General features: G+C 36.9%; 2 protein-coding genes across 10 annotated transcripts in view; one reads left to right on the top strand and one right to left on the bottom strand.

The window, feature by feature from the left end:
* Positions 1-751: 751 nt before the first annotated feature.
* On the top strand, positions 752-16598 carry CYP51A1 (cytochrome P450 family 51 subfamily A member 1). 2 transcript variants are annotated; one of them, XM_039878129.1, is made up of 10 exons: positions 752-885; positions 2794-2892; positions 4884-5060; positions 6233-6359; positions 7893-8067; positions 9832-9951; positions 10367-10562; positions 12872-12967; positions 13251-13419; positions 15227-16583. In XM_039878129.1, exons 3-10 carry the CDS (start codon positions 4908-4910, stop codon positions 15403-15405), a joined length of 1215 nt encoding a protein of 404 aa, XP_039734063.1. In that variant the 5' UTR covers positions 752-885; positions 2794-2892; positions 4884-4907; the 3' UTR covers positions 15406-16583. The 2 variants fall into 2 exon arrangements, with proteins under 2 accessions (XP_039734063.1, XP_039734064.1); XM_039878130.1 differs by lacking the exon at positions 752-885 and adding an exon at positions 991-1306 and having other exon boundaries at positions 15227-16598.
* A 1623-nt stretch (positions 16599-18221) lies between these two features.
* AKAP9 (A-kinase anchoring protein 9) overlaps positions 18222-22918 on the bottom strand; it is a 148853-nt gene continuing 144156 nt past the window's right edge. For 4 of the 8 annotated variants that reach the window (XM_039878122.1, XM_039878123.1, XM_039878126.1 and 1 more), the window contains 4 exons: positions 21960-22045; positions 20633-20762; positions 19924-20063; positions 18735-18769 (listed from right to left, as the gene is read on the bottom strand). In XM_039878122.1, the coding sequence (XP_039734056.1) occupies positions 18735-18769; positions 19924-20063; positions 20633-20762; positions 21960-22045 (391 nt within the window). Of the gene's footprint in view, positions 18770-19923; positions 20064-20632; positions 20763-21959; positions 22046-22918 lie in introns of all 8 variants that reach the window. The other 4 variants (XM_039878121.1, XM_039878128.1, XM_039878125.1 and 1 more) reach the window with 2 other exon arrangements.

The raw sequence follows: 22918 nt of genomic DNA on the forward strand, positions 1-22918 counted from the left end.
CCTGCTCTTTCCCAGAGAGCTTTGCAGTTTTCTCAGTCACTGCTGTATCCTTAGTGCCTACAATACCTAGCTCTTATGTTGATTGAATCAATCAATCAATCAATCAGTCAATCAATCAATCAATCAATCAATCTGGTCAGGAGCTTGTGATAGTAATCTAGAAGGAAGACTAAATTTGGTTGTCATTTTATATACGTGCTTTTTTGAAAACAAAGGAGCGGATGAAATCAGGCTGATTGTGGCTGCAAGATTTAACTCCCGCTTCAAAATCTTTCCGGCCACTAAATGGCCAGAAAAGGAGCGTTCTTGGGAAACGTTGCCTCAAATAGGTCACGAAAGCCTGTAAAATATACATTTATTTTGGAACCTGTTACCGTATAATCCAGCATACCTAATAACCAAGATTTATTACCTTTATGGCCATACATTAATACCTGTTTTTATTGGGGTGGGATGCGACTGACCTCATCGTCCCACCCTTCAGTGTGTGGACGGAGTCTTTCACAATCCTCCCTTTCTCGTCTATTTGGGGCTGTCCTCCGTGGCCCTTGAGCAGGACCTGGTGCACCAGGTCCACACGCCCAGGCGAGGGGCGGTGCCCTCGCCACTGGCCTGGCTGACGCGACATAGGCCGAGATCACCTCACGCGCGCGCGGTGCAATCACAGAGCGCACCGCCCCTGCTAACCTATCGCAACCCTCGCCTTGAGATCCCTCCGCCGTCTCCAACCGCGCGTCGTGTTCTGAAGGCCCGCACCCACGACGCTCAGGCTCCGGTGGTCCGCGATTCTTGGGGGTTGATCTCTTGTTAAGCCCACGTTCTCTTACGTCTCTGTACCACCCATGCCATAGGTGCAACTTGCCTCGCCAGGACCTCTCTCCCGGCGTAAGGAGACCTCGCCGTTATAGAGTCCTATTTAAGGGGCGTGACCAGCGGCGGCCCCGCCCAGTTCTGTGACACAGGGTGGTGCGCGCGGGAGGAGTGGGTGGGACTGGGTTTAGTAGGAGACCTGGGGCCGGGGCCGCCTCCGGACGCCCATCTGCCGGCTTCTCTCGCTCCGTCGATTCGGAGGAGCGGCGGCGACCTCGGCCTCCAGCGTCCCCAGCGAACTGCAGCTGCGGCGGCCGCCGGAATGGCGTTGCTGGGTTTACTGCAGGCGGGCGGGTCGGTGCTAGGGCAGGCGATGGAGCAGGTGACGAGCGGCAACCTCCTATCCATGCTGCTGATCGCTAGCGCCTTTACCCTCAGCCTGGTCTACCTGTTCCGCCTCGCCATCGGCCATCTGGCCCCACTGCCGGCCGGGGCGGTATGTACACACGTGGGGGTCCTGGCCGGGGACGCGGCGAACAAAGCAGCCGAATGGCTAGCGAGGGGCTACCGCGGCTGTGCTCGGCAGGAGCCCCGGGGGTCGGGTGCTGGCCTTGGTGCGGACGGTCTTGATTTTGGCGGTGTCTGGTCCTGGCCGGAGTCGTGCTTGCCGCGTTTGTGGTCATAGTGATAACTGTGCTGGCCGCGGCACTGGTGACCTTCATGGTCGTTTCAGGACTGGCAGCGGTGGCCTAGGCTGTGGCGCTGAGCGCCCTGGTGGCTGTACTGGCAGCCTTAGGTGGGGGCTCTGGTTGAGGTGCTCTTGGTAGCTGCTGCCCTGCTTGCCCATGATCCTGGTGACTGCCCTTGGGTGGTTCAGTTTCTTGAGGCATTGCCCCTACTGCGATTTGTATCGGTATGGTTTGGTAGAGTGGAGTAATTGGACTGTTGTAGGGAACTTCCTATAATGCTAATAAAATCCGTTTCTCTAATTTAGTGGTTTTATTGACCACTGGTTTCATATTTCTGTAATATATTCGATGAATGCATCCTTAACCAGCCAACACCTAGTAGCTTTGAAAGCTACCCTTTTACTGACAATGGAATGTACAAACTGTTGACCAAGTAGTTTTTAAAATAATTTTTGTTTGAATCATAACAGGCAAGAAGCAGTATTATTTGGAGTTTTGAGGAAATAGTATTTATCTTTGGGAAGAAAGGTAGCTTTAGTATTTTAAGATTGTTACTGTTATCAGAAAAGTGAGTTTTCAGTGCTCCTTACTATTTGAGACTACCAAAGATCTGAGGAGTAATGCTTCTTCATCATTGCAAGTTTGATTTCCAGAAGACTTAATGTTATAATCTGCAAGTCTCGTTTTGGGGCATCTCGAGTACCTTTTATAGTGAATACTAGAGTTCCTGCTAGAGCAGATCTACTCTCTTTAAAAAAAATCAGTGGATTTAGTTTATTTGCGGTTAAAGAAGCATGCATGAGATGTGTTCTGTTTACTGATAAACATTGTTTCTTAAACATTCTCTTTATTTTCTGTACCTCAACTTACTATGTTTTTTTCCTATACCTTCTTTAGGCAAGATTGTGGGACTAAAATTATGAGTAGTAGGGGAAATAAGTGGTGAAGAAATTATAATTTGATTTTTCTATTCTTTTTTTTGCTACTAATGGTGAGGAAAGTTGCCAATAGCCACCAATAAAATTGGACATATTCTGGACATGCTCAGCATTTATAATTGCAATGACTTTGTGTTTGTCTAGTCATCTTATACCATATTTTGAGTTTGTTCTTTTTACCATGGATACTCTCCTAAGATATCTGCATTTTGTCTGTTTTTAATTACTTTTGATGCTGCATTTCGGAGTAACTTTTTAGTATTAACGGCAAATTTCATTTATTTGATCATGAAACTTAAACTAGATTTTTCTCCTAAAATGAAATGTGAACTGAAAGTTTTTGTTTTATTTTGCAGAAAAGTCCACCATACATTTTCTCTCCAATTCCGTTCCTCGGGCATGCCATAGCGTTTGGGAAAAGTCCAATTGAATTCCTAGAAAACGCATATGAGAAGGTAAGTCTTCCAAATGATTAGAGGAAATCAGTGCTTTTCAAACTTTCCTTTTAAATGGCAGAACATTAAAAAAATTGTAGTCTTATGCTTATCCCTAGTATAGGAAACATAAAATTGGAACTGTTCCTGTTTAAAAGCCCTTGGAGACCCTTTTAGCTTTTCTCATGTCCTGGGGTGATCTCTGAAATACTACTGAGGAAACCTGCAGTTCTGGCAACTATGGTTTAAAAATCACTGGCATAAATTTTGTATTCGGTGGTCATAGTTGAAATTAATACCAATCTACCCTTCTTAACCACACATCTGTGGAATTCTCTAACCTGCACTACCCGTCTTCTATGACTTCAGTTCTACTTGGATGACCCACACAACTCTGTGGTCACTCAGATCGTTGCTCTTCTCCGCTCCAGTGAGCTTTCCTATACCAATTCAACCATTTACTCCACATTCCCCTTAAGACTTGTCATTACTGTTAACTTTCACTTCCACACTATGAATGTAGACACCTACTCTTAGACCACAGCTTCTCCTGGTTTGCCTGTGCAACTCCTTCTACTGTAACCACTCTTTGATCTCATTAGGTCTTTTAGTCCATTGTTCCATTTACTTTGTCCTGGTCTATCAGTCTTCTTTCTTTCTTTTCTTTTTGTTCTACTTTGGGACTATGGTCCATCATAGGAGTTATACTTTTGCCAGTACCTTAATTTCCTTGCCCCTGGATCTTTTCATTGTGTTTACCTGGTAAAACCCAACCTTGGAAGGGAGCCTGTTAGTCATTTTCTCCTTCCTTGTACCAAATTAGTTCTTTCCTAATTTCATGATTGCCTGCCTACCTTAAAGAACTTTGAGCACTGCTCGACAATCCTATTATGTTCCTGTGATTGACTTATATTCCCACTCACAACAGTGACTGATTCAAACCTTTATTTTTCTAAGCTCCTGAACCTTCCATACCAAAATAACTTTGCCTCCTCTTTAAAGAGATTAAAAACTATCCAATGGGTGCTCCCTCATACTCCCAATTTCAAACATACAAATGTATTTATGGCTAATATGGCTATATAATCCTACTCTCTTTTCTTCCTCTTACATTAATAATTACAAAACACTTACTTTGGGCCAGCACTTACTGCTTTATATAGATTATCTCATTAAAGCCCAACAAAACCCCTTCAGGTTTATTCATTTTATAGATGACAAAACTGAGAAACAGGTTATATAATTTGTTATTAAGCTCATTAGTAGCTAGTGGCCAAGCTAGGATTTACATATGTTTTGATTTCTACGTCCATGCTAATAATAATAATAATAATAATAATAATAATTAGAGAAAACACTTATGGCCAAGGTACTCTAACATATATTTATTTTACTCTAATATATTTATTATATGCATATAATATATAATATATATGGATACATTCTAATATGTAAGATATATTTCCTAACAGTTCTATGAAGTAGGTATTATTACTATTCCCATTTTATAGACGAGGTGAACTAAAGCATAGTGTTGGTGAGATAGTGGTAAAACTGTTAACTAAATAAACTTCTGGTGTCTTCACACAGCAAGTACTATATGGAAGGTTATATCCTTTGGCTACTCCTGTAAATTAATTTTTAACCAAGGAAAAGAAATCTATAGTCTCAAAAATACTTTTTGCAGAATTATATATAATAAGTAAAAAAACTGACACATCACACATATGTCTAATAATGGAAGAATAAGTAATTATTAACATTATAATGTCTGTGTATAAGGTAGAAATATTTTCAAAATAAACAGTGAAAAAAGAAGTTTTATTTATATTCCATTTGCAACTAGATGAACATAGTTATAAATTTAGACAAAGACTGAGAGAAGAATTGCATTAAGATTTATGAATGTTTTTATTTTCAACAACTTATTGTTTTGTGATTTAAGAAATTAGTGTCTTAGTGCTACATACTTTTTTGGTAACATCAGTATATGGGTACTTTTTTCTCTTTAGTATGGACCTGTGTTTAGTTTTACCATGGTGGGCAAGACTTTTACTTACCTTCTGGGAAGTGATGCCGCTGCACTGCTTTTTAATAGTAAAAATGAAGACCTGAATGCAGAAGATGTCTACAGTCGTCTGACAACACCTGTGTTTGGGAAGGGAGTTGCATACGATGTGCCTAATCCAGTAGGTGACACTTATTTTCAAGAAAATCTGTTCCGTAATAATTTTAGCTAGTGGTATAATAGCATACATTTAAAATGTAGAAACAATTTATTCTTTGGTTTAAAAATCTGAAGAATCATAAGACATTTAAAAGAAGAAAAGCCATGGGTAACTGACGAAGAATGGGTATTTTGTTTTATAGTTGCTGGCATGGGCTAAGCAATTCTAAAGGCCTTCCTAAAGAAATAAATGAATGATAACTTAGCTCATTGGGATTTGATTTGAGAGTGTAACAAGAAAATCCCATTATTTCATATCCGAAGACCTTCTACCTTTCTACTCCTGCCTGAATAGCGTAAGAGCTCTTCTAAGCTAGAGACTGTTGGCTTTAGAAGTTTATATGATTTCTTTTCCCCACTAAAGTCAAACATTAAAGTGCTGCAAGTTGAAGTAACCCAAATTAGATAATTGGCCTAGTTGCTTGGGGGTGGGCTCTGGCTGTGAATGTAGCGCACATTACCCAATACTCTCGTATGGTAGTTAGAAGTTGACATTAAGTGCTGTTTCTCGGGATGGGAGAGGTGTGGGAGAATGAATAGCTCTCTTCAAGGCCAAAAGAAAGAGCCCTGGAAAATATATGCGTCCTTTCACACAGCTTATTAGATTCTTAAAATAGAAAAGCCTCAAAGGGTTAAAACTATTAGTTGTCTTAGTGTGAATTTATTTTATTAGGACTATATTATAATTTAAGCTAATGTCAGTGAGGAATGATATTTGGGAATAGAATAGGAGAATATGTGAAGGAGGATAAAAATAATATCGAAGCATAATGGACCTTTGGGAGACTGTGTTGCCCTCTGGGTTGGGTTGGAAGACTAGAAGATAACAGAATAGGAAAAGGAAGCCCTGGGGTCAGGAGTGGGAAAGGATGTAAGGAAGGAAAGCAGGGATTCTTAATTCATCATTTGTCTAGGGCCGGTGTAACAAGTGTCTTCTACACGTTACTTCAGATCTGTGCACAAAAGTTCTAAGTTTGCCACATCTGGTGTAGTTTCTAAAAATCTTTTTACTACTTTTATTTTCAATTTTTTTAGAAGGTTTTTCTTGAGTGTTACAGAGTAATAATAACCCACATAGATCTTGTGATAAAACAAAATTGTGTTTTAATGCTGTATATTCTTAATTTTTTTAAGATTTTCTTGGAGCAGAAGAAAATGTTAAAAAGTGGCCTTAACATAGCCCATTTTAGACAGCATGTTTCTATAATTGAAAAAGAAACAAAGGAATACTTTCAAAGTTGGGGAGAAAGTGGAGAAAAAAGTAAGCAAAACATTTCGGCTTTGTATTTTTGCTAATGTTTCTACTTTTCTATGACTGGAAACGTAAGAATATGTGTGTGTATATAAAAATCAAACTATAACATATGTAAAACCACCGTAGGTTTAACAGAAAGAACATGTTATGATTACCATAACATGTTTAACCAGAGTTAAAAAGACCTGAGAGGAAGTGATTATTGCTGCTCACTTAGCAAAACCTTAAAATGGCTCAGTAACATGCATATTACTCAGCTCATTTGTACAAATAATATAAAAATGATTCATGAGCAGATTTTGGAGTAAACTGAATCTAAAAATTTTGCAAGATCATTTTAAATTAATAAAACAATTTTTTATCCCTAATGGGCAAGTAAAAGTCTAAACAATTACATATGTAATAATCTTATTTATCTGATGTTATATGGGAATGATTTATTCCACAAAAAAAGTAAATTTAAATATATGAGCTTACTCTATCTTTACTAAAAGTTTGAATTTAGTCATTTTCAGTAGAAGTTTTTAAAAATGTATTATATACTTTCTTGCATTATGTTGTGTATTTAACATGACCTTCTTTGGATGTTTCTGTGATGCAGTCTTTATATTGGACTGCAATAAGTGTTGCCTTCTGAGACAATTGCCATCCTCATAACAGGAAGCAACCTCTGCCTATGGGACATTAAGATCTTTGTGTAGGTCACCACATCTGGGTCTGGTCTTTGGCTCTATTAAAGGTCCAGAAACTTTATTAAAAAAAATATATACCTCAAGTTGATGTAGTATTTCTAACCATCTAGAATGCCAACTATTTACTATATACGAATGAGACATTATAGCACCAAGAACACCAGAATATTTTCTGAACTTCTCTTTGATGGTAAATCTAATTGGAAAGCCAGATGATGATTGGAAGTTCATTTGGTGAACATGGAATTAAAGAGTGGGGCATTGAGTGGATAATTTTTATAACTTTAAGTGTCATTGAAGTGTGCTGGCCTGATGCACCTGTCTCCAGTGTTAGGGTATGCCAGCCGGTGATTAGTTACAGTTTTCTTTTATACATGGTCAATACTTCCATTTTCAGTCCCGATGTACTCACTTTGGACCTGGGAAATAATCTGTTCTTCAGTTTTAGGACTGCTATTCCTTGGGAAGCACCTCATTATTGTCCTTATATGCACTAAATAGACTTTTTGCTGCTTTTGTTATACTGTGACCTTGAACTCATTAATTTTTATCTTGATCTTTTCAAGGTGAAGGGCTCATGAGTGAGGTTTCGAGATGCCTTTGTGGCATCGACTTTGGTTGTTCAGAGGGTTGGGGTACTTCCCATCATTTGGTTTCTTGCCTCTCTTTGTTTTGTGTAGTAGGGCAGCCACATATCTCTCTATAAGCTTTTTGGATGGTATGAATAGGTTCTCGAGTTGTTTTTATTCTCAGTTTTCCTTCACAGTTATTTTAGATCTCTAAGAAAATAGAATATTCCAAAATAATTTTTGGCAATATTAATGGGAATGATCTTTTTTTCCTGTAGATTTGTTTGAAGCTCTTTCTGAGCTTATAATTTTAACAGCTAGCCATTGTTTACATGGCAAGGAAATCAGAAGTCAGCTCAATGAAAAGGTGGCACAACTGTATGCAGATTTGGATGGAGGTTTTAGCCATGCAGCCTGGCTGTTGCCAGCTTGGCTCCCTTTGCCTAGTTTCAGGTATGGATAAAGAAAGTATATTTGGTGATTTAACTCTGTATAATTACTGTAGTGTTGGTATGCTTTGGTAAGATAAAAATTAAACATAAAACAATAAATTGGGGGATATTATGAGCCCCCATTCTTCTGTGAGAAATCAGGACAAATTTTCTTTATATAAACTATATAATGAGCTCATTCAAGGTAAGTTTCAGTTTATTAAAAAAGTAATTTGTTGTCTATATTTTAAAATCTTATCTCACATATTCCTTGTATTAAGGAAAGCCTCTGAACTCTACCTAAAAGTGATACAGCCCTCGAAGCACTTGTTTGAAAGTATTTGACTGTTTTGTAGTATATTGTGAAATTTCTTTGTTTGAAGTGTCAGTGCCTTTAATTTTCTCTTTGTCTCCTTGTGTGCTGTACTGCGATCACCTAAAGGGCAGAGACCATCTGTGATACAAAGAAATGTTGCTCATAGGACTTGATGTGTAGCTTAATGTCTTTCATATTAGGAGGCTTTTTGTACCTTTGTTGATTCTTTTCTGTTCATGTGAGAGATAGAGAGGCATCAAATAGAGGCATCAAATTGATACTTTTCCTTCCGTTTCTGTACTTTTATCCACTTAGAGAATAAAGAGGGGTGGGAGTAAAGGAGAGAGCCAGGAGAGGTTCTCTGGAACTCATCAAAACCTTATACTTGTAAGAGAGCTTTGCAGTTTTCAGAATGCTTTCATCCATATTATGTTAGAAAATCCAGCACAGCCCTGGGATAGTAATTTCTCCATAAATGTGTATTGAGCCTATTTCCACCTTCCCTATCTCCTGGATGAAGTCAGAAACTCCTGAGCTAGGTATGATAGGCCTTTTACTAGTCTTTCCAGCCTAGTCTTTTTTCTGTCTTACCTGAAACAACAGATTTAACCAAAATATTCCATTTACTTTCTTAAACAGTGTTTTCCGGGCTCTGCTGCTTTCTCGGTTGATTTCTGGTGGCAGTCTTAAAAAAATGATGCAGTGTAGGAATTTTTATTCGAAGTCCTTGTTTAAATAGGGGCAAGGTAGTCAAATTGCCTGATTTTTAAAGTTTGGCTCCACTGCTCACTGGCTGTGTGATCTTATGCAGCTGTCTGTGACATGAGGATAATAGCATCTACCTTGCAGGAGGTCAAAGTGAGTAATTCATGTAAAACACTTACAGTACCTATTACCTAGTGAAGTTTGTTTTCTGAGTTTCCTAGTATTTTTACCCTCTATAAAACTATGTTTTCTTAGAAAGTGAAAAGTAGAATCAAACCCTGTATGCTGTAGTCATAGCCTAAGTCCTAGCTTTAGACAATCCTCTGTAAATCTCAGGTTTATTTAAATCCTAGATTCTTTTGAAGAACCAGAGTGATTCTCATCTGCTTCCAGAATTTGGTTAAAATCTAAATTTCATGTTAACTTAAAAGAGTGTTCTGCTTTCTATTAAACCGAAATGATTCTAAAGGAATAATCATTTGAGTCTTGCTTTAGACCTTTAGTAGAACAAAGGTAGTATGTTAAGAATCAGAGATCTATATGTTAAAATACATTTCTTGCCCTAAGAGGCCCTAGAAATTCCTAACAATATAATTTTCATGGTGCCTTTTTTTTTTCTCTTGGTTCTGAGTTTTGTCAATTATTTTAGAGTCAACAAAGTTAAATATGGTTGCTTTAAGCTAGGTCCCGGTTATTTTCAAAATGAATTTGATGCCAGAAAGTACTACTTTATTTTTTGAAGTTATTTTCTTCTTTGAATTACAGACGCAGGGACAGAGCTCATCGAGAGATCAAGAATATTTTCTATAAGGCAATTCAGAAACGCAGACAGTCAGAAGAAAAAATTGATGACATTCTCCAAACTTTACTAGATTCTACTTACAAGTAAGAGCTGTTCAGATCACGTATTACGCTGAAGCAGGAAATTACACATTAAAACATAGTTAAATAATATAGCCAGTTAAAAAGTAATGATGCAAGATCAATAGCTATGACCTTTGGACTTTTTAAATGGATGAGACATAAATTTCGGGATCTTGTACCTTAGTGGAATCCCAGTGACTATGCATGGTGAAAAATTTGCTAGATAAACTGTAATGAAGTCTTTTGTAATCAAAATCGTATTTTCTGTTGGTCTCTCTCTTTTCCCTAATGGAAAAAAAAATTCTGACTTGTGATGGACAAATGCAAGAAACTCTTATACCTGAAAAATTTATTCATTTTGACCCTTTATTTAAAGGATGAGGCATGAAATATGTCTGCCAAAATGTTAAATTTGTGTGTTTGGTTCTTTCTATAGGGATGGGCGTCCTTTGACAGATGATGAAGTAGCAGGCATGCTTATTGGATTGCTCTTAGCAGGGCAGCATACATCCTCAACTACTAGTGCCTGGATGGGCTTCTTTTTGGCTAGAGACAAAACACTTCAAGAAAAATGTTATTTAGAACAGAAAACAGTCAGTGGAGAGGATCTGCCTCCTTTAACTTACGACCAGGTTTGTTGGATTTTCATTTTCACTGTGGCTAATTTTTAAAGGGGACAGTTTGAGCAATAAAAACAAAAATAAACAAATGAGACCACATCAAACGAAAAAGTTTTTGCACAGTGAAGGAAACCATGAACAAAATGAAAAGGCATCCTACCAAATGGGAGAAGATATTCACAAATGATATATTCAATAAGGGGTTAATATCCAAAATATGTAAGAAATTTATACAATTTGACACCAATAGGACCTGAATAGACATTTCTCCAAAGAGGACATACAGATGGCCAACAGATATATGAAAAGATGGTCAACATCACTAATTATCAGGGAAACGCAAATCAAAACCATAATTAGATACCACCTCACACCTGTCAAAATGGCCATCATCAAAAAATCAACAAATAACAAGTGCTGGCAAGGATGTGGAGAAAAATGAACCCTCATGTACTGTTGGTGGGATTGTAAATTGGTAATTGGTACAGCCACTGTGGAAAACAGTATAAATGTTCCTCAAAAAATTAAAAGTAGAACTATCATATGATCCAGCAATTCCATTTCTGGGTATTTATCCCAAGAAATCCATAACACTAATTCAAAAAGATATGCTCCCCTATATTCATTCCAGCATTATTTACGATAGTCAAAGTATGGAAGCAACCTAGGTTTTCCTCTGATAAATGAATTGATAAAGAAGATATGGTACATATATACAATGGAATATTATTTGGCAATAAGAAATAAAATCTTGCTATTTGTGACAGTATGGATGGACCTAGAGGGTATTGTGCAAAGTGAAATAGAGAAAAAAATACTGTATTTCATTTATATGTGTAATCTAGAAAAATAAAACAACAGAATCAAGAAACTAGCAACAGACCATTAGGTACAGAGAGCAAGCTGATGGTTGCCAAAGGGGAGGGGAGTGGGGAGATAAGTGAAAAAATAAATTTTAAAAAGTGAAGGGACAATTTGAGGTTTTCTATGTATTATAAATTGGTTAGCTTCATTTTTTGAAACTTCCCTATAGTCCTCCCTGGAATGTCCTAATGCTGGATTTGGTTTGCTAGTATTTTGTTGAGTATTTTTGCATTTGTGTTTATAAGGGATATTGGTCTGTAGTTTTATTGTGATGTCTTTGATTTTTGTATCAGAGTAGTACAGGTCTCATAGAATGAATCTGGAAGTATTCCCTTCTATTTTATTTTTTGGAAGTCTGTGAACGATTGGTGGTAATTCATTTTTACATGTCTGATAGAATTCACTAGAGAAGCCATCTAGGTCTGTGCTTTTCTTTGTGGGAAGCTTTTTGAAATTATTTCAATCTGTTTGTTATAGGTATATTTATATGTTCTGTTCTTGAGAGTTTCGATAGTCTGTGTCTTTCTAGGAATATTTCCATTTTATTTAGATTACCTAATTTGTTGGCATACAATTGTTATAGTATTCTCTTATAATCTTTTCTTCTGTGAGGTCAGTAGTAACGTCTCCTCTGATTCCTGATTTTAGTAACTTTTAAAATAATAGTTTCGTTGATACATAATTCACATACTATAAAATCCATCCATTTAAAGTGTACACTTCACTGTTTTTGAAATATACCTTAGAGTTGTGAAACCATCACAATTTTTAGAACATTTGCGTCACTTCCAAAAGAGAGCCAGTACCTGTTAGCAGTTACTCTCCATTTCCCTTGGCAACTACTAATCTACTTTTTGTCTCTATGATTTGCCTATTCTGGATATTTCATATAAATGATCACATTCATACAATATGTAGTCTGCGACTGGCTTCTTTCACTTAGCATGTTTTCAAGGTTCATCCATGTTGTAATGTACGTCAGTACTTCAGTCTTTTTATTGACTAGTAATATTCCGTTATATGGATTATCTACATTTGTTTATTCAGTTTTCAGTTGATGGACATTTGTTTCCACCTTTTGGCTATTATCGATAATGCTGTTCTAAACATTTGTGTACAGGTTTTGAAAAAACTGACATTAGTGATATTTGCTAGTGTTTTTCTTAGATGAGTGAATTTTTACAGGTCCTTACTATGCCATTCTTCAGGGTGATTGCCTTCCTGTTACCTTGCCCTCCTTTTCCTTGTTGACCATGGACAGTGATAGAACAAGATAATCCCGGCTACTCTGAACCAGTTGCGTCTGCATCTCTACCCAGAAATTAAGCTATTTTGTAATTACCCAGAAGTTAAAATAATTTTTACTTAACTAAATAAAATTTATAAAATATTTAACTTAAAATGCTGTTGAAGTATATTAAATATTGTAGAACTCAGGAAGTGTTTTCTCTTTTTAGCTCAAAGATCTAAATTTACTTGATCGCTGTATAAAAGAAACATTAAGACTTCGACCTCCTATAATGACCATGATGAGAATGGCCAAAACTCCTCAGGTTAGTCTCTTGGCTAGATTTCTCCCTCCATGCTGCCAGTTTTTATTTAGCAAAAAGTTGATTTTCAGAATGAGAATTTTTTGGATTTTTATTTGTGTATATATTTCTAGCCCAATATTGGGTCACTTGGAAATCATCTTATTAAAATAGTTTTAGTTGGCCTAAATCTAGTTTTTAAATATATATATCTCATTTATATTAATGCTTTATTACACAATGACCTGATTATCTGATTAAATGTTTTTAAATTATCTAATGAAATGTGTTGCTTTCTCATTTGTAGACTGTGGCAGGATATACCATTCCTCCAGGACATCAGGTGTGTGTTTCTCCCACTGTCAATCAAAGACTTAAAGACTCATGGATAGAACGTTTGGACTTTAATCCTGATCGCTACTTACAGGACAATCCAGCATCAGGAGAGAAGTTTGCCTATGTGCCATTTGGAGCTGGTAAGATAGATGATTGATTACATTTTACATTTGAAATGTTTGTCCTGATGAAATTTGTGCTTGTCAAAATAATTCATGTGTATTTACAAATATCTTTCACTTTCCTAATAGGGACATTCTTGCAAATGTGTGGGTGTTTTTCCCACACCAGTTCTCTCTGTGGACACCAGCTGGGTTCCTACAATTCCAATACTTTCTGGGTTATCACAGACCCCATAGTTAAGGCCTCAGTCCCACAAGACTGTTCCGCTACCCCAATTCAGATGCCAATTGCAAGGCCAGGTTGTCACCTGTTCTTCTGACCAACTGGCTATAAATCAGAGGTTCTCTCAGTCCCCTTCTTAGAGTTCCATAATTTGATAGTGGCTCACAGAACTCAGAAGACAGTTTGCTTACTAGATTATTGTTTGATTGTAAAAGGATACAGCTCACGAACAGCCTGACTGAATAGATACATAGGGCAAGGTATGAGGGAAGGAGTGCAGAGCTTCCATGCCCTTCCTTTCTGGGAACACCACCCTCCCAGCACCTCCACGTGTTCACAAACCTGAAAGCTCTCTGAACAGTCTCTCCCCGAACCCTTATATTTTAGGGATTTTTATGGGGGCTTCATTATATGGACATGATTGATTAAATCATTGATCACTGGTGATTAATTCAACCTCCAGCCCCTCTCCCTTCTCTGCAGGTCAGGGGGTGGGGCTGAAAGTTCCAACCATTTCACCACCTAGTTGGTTCCCCTGGCAGTCAGCCCCCGTTCTGAGGGGCTTTTCCAAAAGTCACCTCATTAACAAACTGAGTGTGGCTGAAAGGTGCTTGTTATGAATAACAAAAGGCTCCTTGCTCCTTTCCCCTTTATTGTTCTTTTCACTTAAGAAGTCCCAAGGGTTTCAGGAGCTCTGTGCCTAGAGTGGGAGGAAGACCAAATGTGTATTTCTTATTACAAATCACAATAGTACAGTTGCTGTACCTTTACTGTTGAAGCCAGATTTGAAGTCCTCCAATTTGGCTCTTCTTTTTCAAGATGGCTTTGCATATTGTAGGTCCTTTGCATTGCTATATGCATTTTAGAATCAGCTTGTTAGTTAATGTGTATATGACCTTTTAAATTTTGATGTCAGTATGTGTTGCTATATTGGGTTTATTAAATCCCTTTATCTTCCATTATCATTTGTAATGGCATTTAAAGTTTTGATTGGAAGGTTCATATTAACTTTTAACTAGGGCTCTCTTGGGACAGAAGGTAGTGATATTCTAGTATATTCCCAAACTAGATTAGCACCGTATATTTCAACCTGACTTATATTTATTTTATTTTTTTTTTAATGAAAATTATTGAGGTGACATTGGTTAATAAAATTAAATAGGTTTCAAGTGTACAATTCAGTAATACAAGTCATTTGTATATTGCATTGTGTGTTCACCACCTAAAGTTAAATTTCCTCTGTCACCAAATATTTGACCCTTTTTTCTCCTCTATACCCCCCCGCCCTTCTCTCTGGTAACTACTAATCCACTGTCCGTGTACATCAACCTTACATATATTTAACCTGGATAGATAAAAAGTGATTGGAAAAGTCATTTTATAATTACCCAAGTGCCATTTCCCCTAAAAACAGATGTTGAAAATCTAGGATTTTTATTAACTATTTATATTTTTGTTTTCTGTGAAAAGAATATGTCATCTTTTTATTATAATATCTGTATATCTGCTTTTCACCCAACCTGTAGCTCTTATCACTCCAGGCTAAAAATGAGAAAGAATTCCAACTGATTCTTAGGATTTTTTTTTTTTTTTTTTTAACAGGGCGTCATCGTTGTATTGGAGAGAATTTTGCTTATGTGCAAATCAAGACAATTTGGTCCACTATGCTTCGTTTATATGAATTTGATCTCATTGATGGATATTTTCCCACTGTGAATTATACAACCATGATTCACACTCCTGAAAACCCAGTTATCCGATACAAACGAAGATCAAAATGAAAAAGGCAACAAGGAACTAATACATGAAACATCACTGTAAACGGCAAAAGCATTTGGAGAATGAAGTTTATGAAACAATTTTGTGTACTTTGTGTGTGTAATTTTAAGACAGCCAGCTTAACTAAAAGGTTTTCTATTTTCTTAACTAAAAGGTTACATCAAATCTGATGGCATTTCAGATATTTCCCGATAGTTTTACGATGGATATTTACTACATCTGCTTAATTGAAGAAAATCAAGCTCTCATTAGTAAAAAACTGGGGGCATCTTGGTAATTGGCAGATTCTAAACACAATTTTCAGGTATTAATTTTAAGAGCATATGTAGCTCTTGCCAAGTAAGTTAAGGGTATTCGATCTTGGACTAGATCTTAAAGTATAAAAGCCCAATGAGATACTTGGTAGCCTTAGGTTATTTATTCATTTACTGGGTAATGCTTGTATATGTGAGGATGGGTGGGTAGAGAATAGACTCATATTTAAAGCCTTGGATAAAAGAGAATCCTATTAATTGTTTGGGTATGATGATACTTAGCCATGATAGAGCTATGTTGTTGAAAAATATATCCTTAGGAAGCACTGTCCCACAGGAAATTGAGAGAGGTCTATGACAATGACTTAATTATATTTCTTAAAAAATAATTACTAATATTAAAGACTGCTTGTGTAACTTGATCTAATTACTAAATACCTACCTGATAAGTTTGTATCTGGTTCTACATGGTCACATCTGTGTGAAAATCCAAAATAAAGTCCCTAAGGAATAATTTTTTTCTTTGGCTCAAGATGGTTCCCTGCTTCCTCTCCAGAATATAATTAGGAATTTTCTGTTCCATTTATTAAACCTTAATTTAGGTCAATAAGCTTTCTTTTAAAATATAAAATCTGAGTTCATGGAACTCTGACTTGAAGGGTAATAGGAAGCAGAGTCCTTGAAATTAGTATCACTGGTCACATTTTGTGAAGGCTGTGTTCAAGAACCAACTCAAATGATAACTGGGGGCTTGTCTCTATACCTGTAATTTGACTACAGTCTGTTTTTACTAGATGAGGCCAAAATATTTTTTCCCTTATGTATGTAATAGTTTTGTTTTGCTCCTTCCAGGAGGCTGGAAGACTCAGGTTAAACTCTCTGCTGTTACAGTTTTTCACATTAAAATTGTTTTTGAGAAAAGTAAAGTCTGTATTCACAAATTATAATGTTTATGTGCTTCAGTGAGAATTCAGGAATGTAGGAACTTGGATGGGAAAAAAATTGTTCTTGTATTAATTTCAAACTGTAATTTGGTATTTACTTACAAATTTAGGCAACAAACTACTATTAGCAGTGCCCATGATTCGGAACAGAAATCACATTGATATATAGATGTTATAGAACTTTTGATATAGCTTTTACTCTCATCACTACTTTGAAATTATGGTAGTTGTTAGATCTATCACTGGATCTTCAAACTTACATATTGTATCTCAAAAATTTTTTAAAGTTTGACTATTACATAATTGGTTTCCTTTACAATCCTATATATTTTGTCTTTAAAAGCATTCTGAGAAAAGGACCCCAGTTTCACAAAAAAGCTTGAGAAGTTCATGGCACAAAAAAAGTTAAAACTCTGAGGTAAGGCTAGTCTTTGTTAGTGAATAGTTTTAGACTTACAGATTTAGATTTTAATCACAAACTAATTATTGAGAAACATTAACAAGTTGACTGCAGAGGCCTAATGTCGTAAGAGGGCTGATGGTCAAACAATGGGAATGAAATGAGATTGCTCAGAGCATTTGTCCATCTGCTTTCTCCATTCTCCCACAGAGCAGAATAGTCTTGTGTAGCAAGCAATGGAAGGTTTCACTCACAACCCTCACCTTCAGCTGTCTGCTTTAGAATACATTTGTTATTTCTAGAACTCTTATTAGAACTCAGCTGCTAACATGGAAAACACAGATAATGTGAAATCTTCAAGATCTTGTGTCCATAGCCTGTTTGTGTTGGTATAAATCAGAATATTCAATGGTAATTCTCTGGTTATAAGCATCAAATACTACTCTAGCTGTTTTAGTGAGCTGCATGTTATGAGAGGACTCTAGCTAAGAAATAGCATTAAGATTTATATTATCTCTGAGAGTTTCCCAATCTGGATTTGGCTTAGAAATACTGTTTTAATTCTGTTAATAAAATTTAAGATTTGAGTCAAATGAATTCTACATTATCTTCATAAATATAGCTTTGTGAGGCCACATCTTTGGACATAACACTAAATATATAATTGGGCAAATAAGGATTACTCATGAAAATGCCAACACAGTTTTTTAAAAAATACTTTATAAAGTTGATACAAAGGCATATGGAGAATTTTTTCTTACGGAAAGAAAAATCCCAGTAGTATCGATAAGATTAGGACAACTTTCTGAATCTCTAAGTCCTACATATTTCAGATAAGTAATGAGATGATATGCACTGCCACAGAATGAATGTTTGTGTCCTCCCATCCAAGTTCCTATGTTGAAACCCAATCCCCAATTTGTTGGTATTCACAGTGGGGCCTTTGGGAGGCGATCACAGCATGGTAAGAACTCTTGTGAACAGGATTATGAGAGACCTCAGAGAGCTCTCTTGACCACTCTGCCATGTGAGGACTGCAAGAAGATGGCAGTCTATGAACCGGGAAGCAGACCTTCACCAGTCACCAAATCCGGTTCCCAGCCTCCAAAACGAATTTCTGTTATTTATAAGGCATCCAGTATATGGTGCTCTGTTATAGCAGCCTGAGACATGTACCAAGAATTATGGTTCAGTTAAAAATGAAGAGGGTTCCAATACAGTGTGGTTAAAATGGTGAAGTCATTTTTATTTCAGTACTTGACAAAATACCCCATAAAATTCAAAACTTCTACCATTATACAAAAATAGGTCTCTACAAGTGATATCTGTCATCATCACCAGTAGCAAATATATTAGGCAGAAACATGTAACTTCAGTAGCCTTATAAGAAAAGTGCAGGACACCCCAAGCTACACATTCAGCAGTGTCATAATGCGCAAAAGTTTAATCTTTTCACCCATTTGATAAATACATAAGGTTTATAATTTAATCATTTAAATTAGCATTCCACAGATATACATGTAATTTAATGATTATTGTGCATGAATACACACACAATGCTTATATGTACAAATTCCAGTTTGTTTTCATGTGCTGGCAAGGGATTCGTATACAATCATAAGCTGTGTTCCTATTGGTCCCATTGAATACCCACAATACAAAAGCACAAAAGAACCATTGATTTACAAAAGGAATTTGTTTAAAATCACTTCTATTCATGATGTTTCAAAGGATTATCTTCTCATGCCAGCATGAAAATGAGTTGAACCTATGAGAGAAACACAGGCTATTTAAATGATTTCAAATTAAACTGCTATATATGCCAGACTAATTAGTAGTTATTTCAAATCAGATTGTTATCTATACTAGCTCATGAAGGGCAGAAGATTACTAATAGCTTCTACTTCAAAAAATGCTTTTTATTTTTGTAAAGTCTTATTCATACTTAAACTGATTTTTTAAAGGGACTTTGAATATATATTTAAAAGTCACTATGGCTGGCTCTACAGCAAGTAAGTGAAACTAATGATAAGACTAAAGTGCGCTGCAGGTTGAATTTTCTGTATCTTCTGTCTCTTGAAAAACCTTTTGGTCTTCAAAATCTGGGTCCTAAGAAATTTAGATGATTAAAACAAAACACAAACCAAACCAGAAGTCCAGCTATGATAAAGTTTCCTATGACAAGTTGCTTGGGTTAGGTGATTCCTTGTATGAAAAGAGAAACTACTAACTTAAAATAACCTGCTCTTAACCCTATCTAGTTTGTAGGAATAGTATAAAAAGACCAGGGTCTTTAGTAAAAGTAAAAACAAAATATAAAAGCTGACTTTAAGCACATTTAATTAAAATGACCCAAAACCTTTGACTCAGGAGTGAACTAACGGGAGACAGGGAAGGAGGTTTTCTTATAATGAACGGGGACTCCATTTATAATAAGAAATTTTTGTGTGATTTTGAGCAGAGAAAAATAGGTCATTCTTACAAAGTCTTTTGAATGAGATGGATTTTATGGATTGTATATAAAAGCACAAGGCCCTAGAAGGGATAATGGCTGCATTAAGTGCTCTCACATCCCTACCCCTGATCCGCATGCATTATTAGGAACACGTATTATTTAGGAACATGTCCTCCAGCTGACTCTGTGAGCCTCAGGGTACTTTGCACTTTGGTGCCCACTGTACAGTTTGTCTAATCAACCTGCTAAATGAAGACAGCAGGGAATCTTTTCTAGGGGAGTAGGATCTGGGGTGGTAAATCACGGCCTGGCTTAAATTCCTAAGTCTAACCTGGTAACTGATGTACTGAACTCTAAGATTTGACTGTCCTAATGAGCGATGTCAAGGACTTTCAAAAAGAGAAAGGAGAGCTATGGGTCTTATCTAGCAGTATGGTGCTGTTACTACTTGGTTAAGCTGAGAGTACCTGCTGGTACAGTTCCAAGTCGTCTTTGTAGTGCCTCTAGCCGAGTGATATAATCCGTTAGGGCTCTGTCAGGATCATAATTCTGAAGCTGAGAACATGCTAAGGAACCAGGATTTAAATCAGCTGGAGGGCCTGGGTACCTATGAGATCAAAAATATAAACGAGAATTCAAATTATCCACAAACAAGGCAAGTAACTTACCAATCAGCCTCCATCTTGCCCTTAAAAGGTAGACCACTTGTACACTGCCTGATCTATAGCCCCATACTTCTGAGTTTGCATTGTAGAAAGGAAAAAAAACTAATCAATAAATTCAAAGCAGCAGCTACTAAGTTGTCATAAGAATGTCCAGTATAATGCCTATCATAGGGGACTGAAAAAATGCTGCATATGTATAAATGCATCTTGACATGTAGACTTTAGAGTTTTTTTCATAATGTCCAGAGACTATCAATTTTACTCAATATTTTTCCCAATGTCTAACCCAAAACATACCCTAAAATACACTTGATCAGCTCTATATTCTTGGAAACCAGTTACAAATTCAGAAGCTATTTTGGATTATGAGCTTTAGATTATGTAAATCACATAAAACTGAAGAAACATCTAGCATTTCAGTGCAAAGAGGTCAAAGCTATAGCACTGTCCTTGGCCTCTGTTACGTATTAGTATATTTAACTATTCTAGGCAGGATTTTTCAAATTCTTACCTATTTTGAAATGGTAAAGGAGACCGAGGATAGTCTAGATCTGATCTTGAGCGATATGTAGTATGTCTCGGTTCTCCATATAGCTCCAGTCCACCAGAAGAATGATAAAACAGGTCAGTCTTTTCAGCACCTAAAGTAATCCAAAACATATCTTGTTAAAAAGAAATGACAAGCCCTTGAAAAATTTCTACAAAACACATAGGGCTTGAAAGACTACTTATACTACACTACCTCCTATTCATAGTTATTTTCAATTATTCTGGCTATAGGAGAGAAACAACAGAACTGTTATTTTGTTTACCTTCTGATATAAGTATTTCTGCTAATCTGGAACTATAGCTCAAAGAAAGCCTATTTAACTTAAGTATTTTCTTTTTAAAACAGTTATAACTAGAGGTGAGGTGATGGGTACCTGAGTGTGTATGGTTTGGAGGAAAAGATGATGCAGATAAAAAAATATTAGACTAATGTAGCCAAGCCATTCTAATGACTTTTATTAGAAAAAACCTGAAATTAAGATTTACTAACTCACAACACAGAACTCATTATGGTACAGATTTCAAATTTCAGCTGTTTCATGTTTAAGGATTCATATATCAAAAAAACTCTGCTTAGGGTATCAAATGTATTCCCTCTTTTTCTTTTCTGCTGTTCATGGCCAGCTACTGGTAGAATACATGAAGGTGGTTTAATAGCAATACACAGCACAGTTATGCTGTGCGTCTGTAACTCTGTGTGCTCCCCAGCTTCTGACTTCATCCTCATGTCTGAAACATTAAAGCCCTAATATTTGTTTCCACTTCTAGATATAGAGAAAAGGAATTTTAACTGTTAACCATTATTATACGACCTACTGGTAAACTTAGAAACCTGTCTGAATAGCGCTAAATTGAGAAAACTTCAAACCACAACTCCTTCATATGACTGAAACGGCAATCTTATCTTGAACCAGAGCATTAAATGCAGTTATAAGGGGAGAATGTTCTGGAGCCATTAACGCTGGCTCCACCACTTCCTACTGGGAATCTGGGGCAAATGACAAATGCTTTCCATGTTTTGGTTTTTCATCTGTAAAGTGAGAATAATAGTAAAAGCATTTACATCACATAACTGGGTGGATACATATGAACACATGGAAAAAGGAGGGCCTTGTGCAGACTAACTGCTCCACAAAATCAGCTGTTAAAACAGCAAGGTCCCCAGACTTGTGGCTATAAGGACTCTCGCTGTGTATAGACAACATAGGTTCCAGAACACATTATTGAAGTTATTGCACGTGCAGTAATTTCAATTATAAACATAAGAAAAAATTCTGCTTTGACTTTACCTGGATTCAGTCCAAAGCCATCCCTGTTAATATTGATGGGACCAGAACTAGTGACTCGATGCCACCGTCGAACCAAAAATTTCATTCTAAAAAGATCCCAAGAAAATGTTTCACAGCACATCTATAATGTAGAGAGTATAAATATACACTTCCCACAAAAATCAAGTCATACATTTAAATATGAACACAGAACAAATTTAATATCACATGGTTACCTAATCTAAAATATGCAAATGTCCCCTGGTTTGTGGTGAAATTAACTGGAACAGAAGAACAGGGCTTGCTAGGAGGCACCAGAGGCCTCCTGTGCTGCCAACGTCAGGTTATGGCTTCGGGAGTAATGGGACACGAAGAGATGAGGCACGAAAATAGAGAAGAATGGATGGGCAAATAAAGGGCAAGAAGTAATGGTAAGAGGAGAAAATGGAGAATAAAGGGCAAACGAGATATGAAGAGAATGAACTGGCAGAGTGAGCTGGGAAAGCTGAAAGAGGAGTGAGGTCACGTAGTCAGGGATGAAAGACAATGCTGGCATCAAAAGCAACTGCGGTGGCAGCGTCATAAACCAGCTTAGCAAGTTGCTGCCTGCCTTGTACTGGCCCAAGGAGCTTTTTGGAACACCAATTCTGATTTTGTAATTCAAATCAGTTTCAAGGCTGTTTTAGGAGGGTCAAAATACAACGCACATATAAGAGGAAAAGAAAAAAAGGGATTGATGCAGAGTGAAGTCTTCAATGACAACTGGCTTTCATGGAGTCTTCCCAGATTCTTCTAATCAAAATTAACAGCTAATTCCTGTGACCTCTCATTTAGTGTCTTCTAATTTATGGGCATGCTGGTTTTCCCCACTAGGAAGTGAGCCGCCTTTAGGGATTTAGCTGAGGATTATGTCCTTTTCATTGATGCAGCTCCCAGCACTTAACCCTGCACGAGAAGCATAACGTGACGAAGGGAATGAA

Source organism: Pteropus medius, unplaced genomic scaffold, assembly GCF_902729225.1.
Source record: "Pteropus medius unplaced genomic scaffold, Ma_sr-lr_union100, whole genome shotgun sequence".
Lineage (NCBI taxonomy): Eukaryota > Metazoa > Chordata > Mammalia > Chiroptera > Pteropodidae > Pteropus > Pteropus medius.

Coding starts and splice junctions, on each gene's coding strand:
- CYP51A1 (XM_039878130.1), top strand. CDS start 1,133: ATGGCGTTGCTGGGTTTACTGCAGGCGGGCGGGTCGGTGCTAGGGCAG. Junction 2,893..4,883: donor TAGAAAACGCATATGAGAAG/GTAAGTCTTCCA, acceptor TTTTCTCTTTAG/TATGGACCTGTGTTTAGTTT. Junction 5,061..6,232: donor CATACGATGTGCCTAATCCA/GTAGGTGACACT, acceptor AATTTTTTTAAG/ATTTTCTTGGAGCAGAAGAA.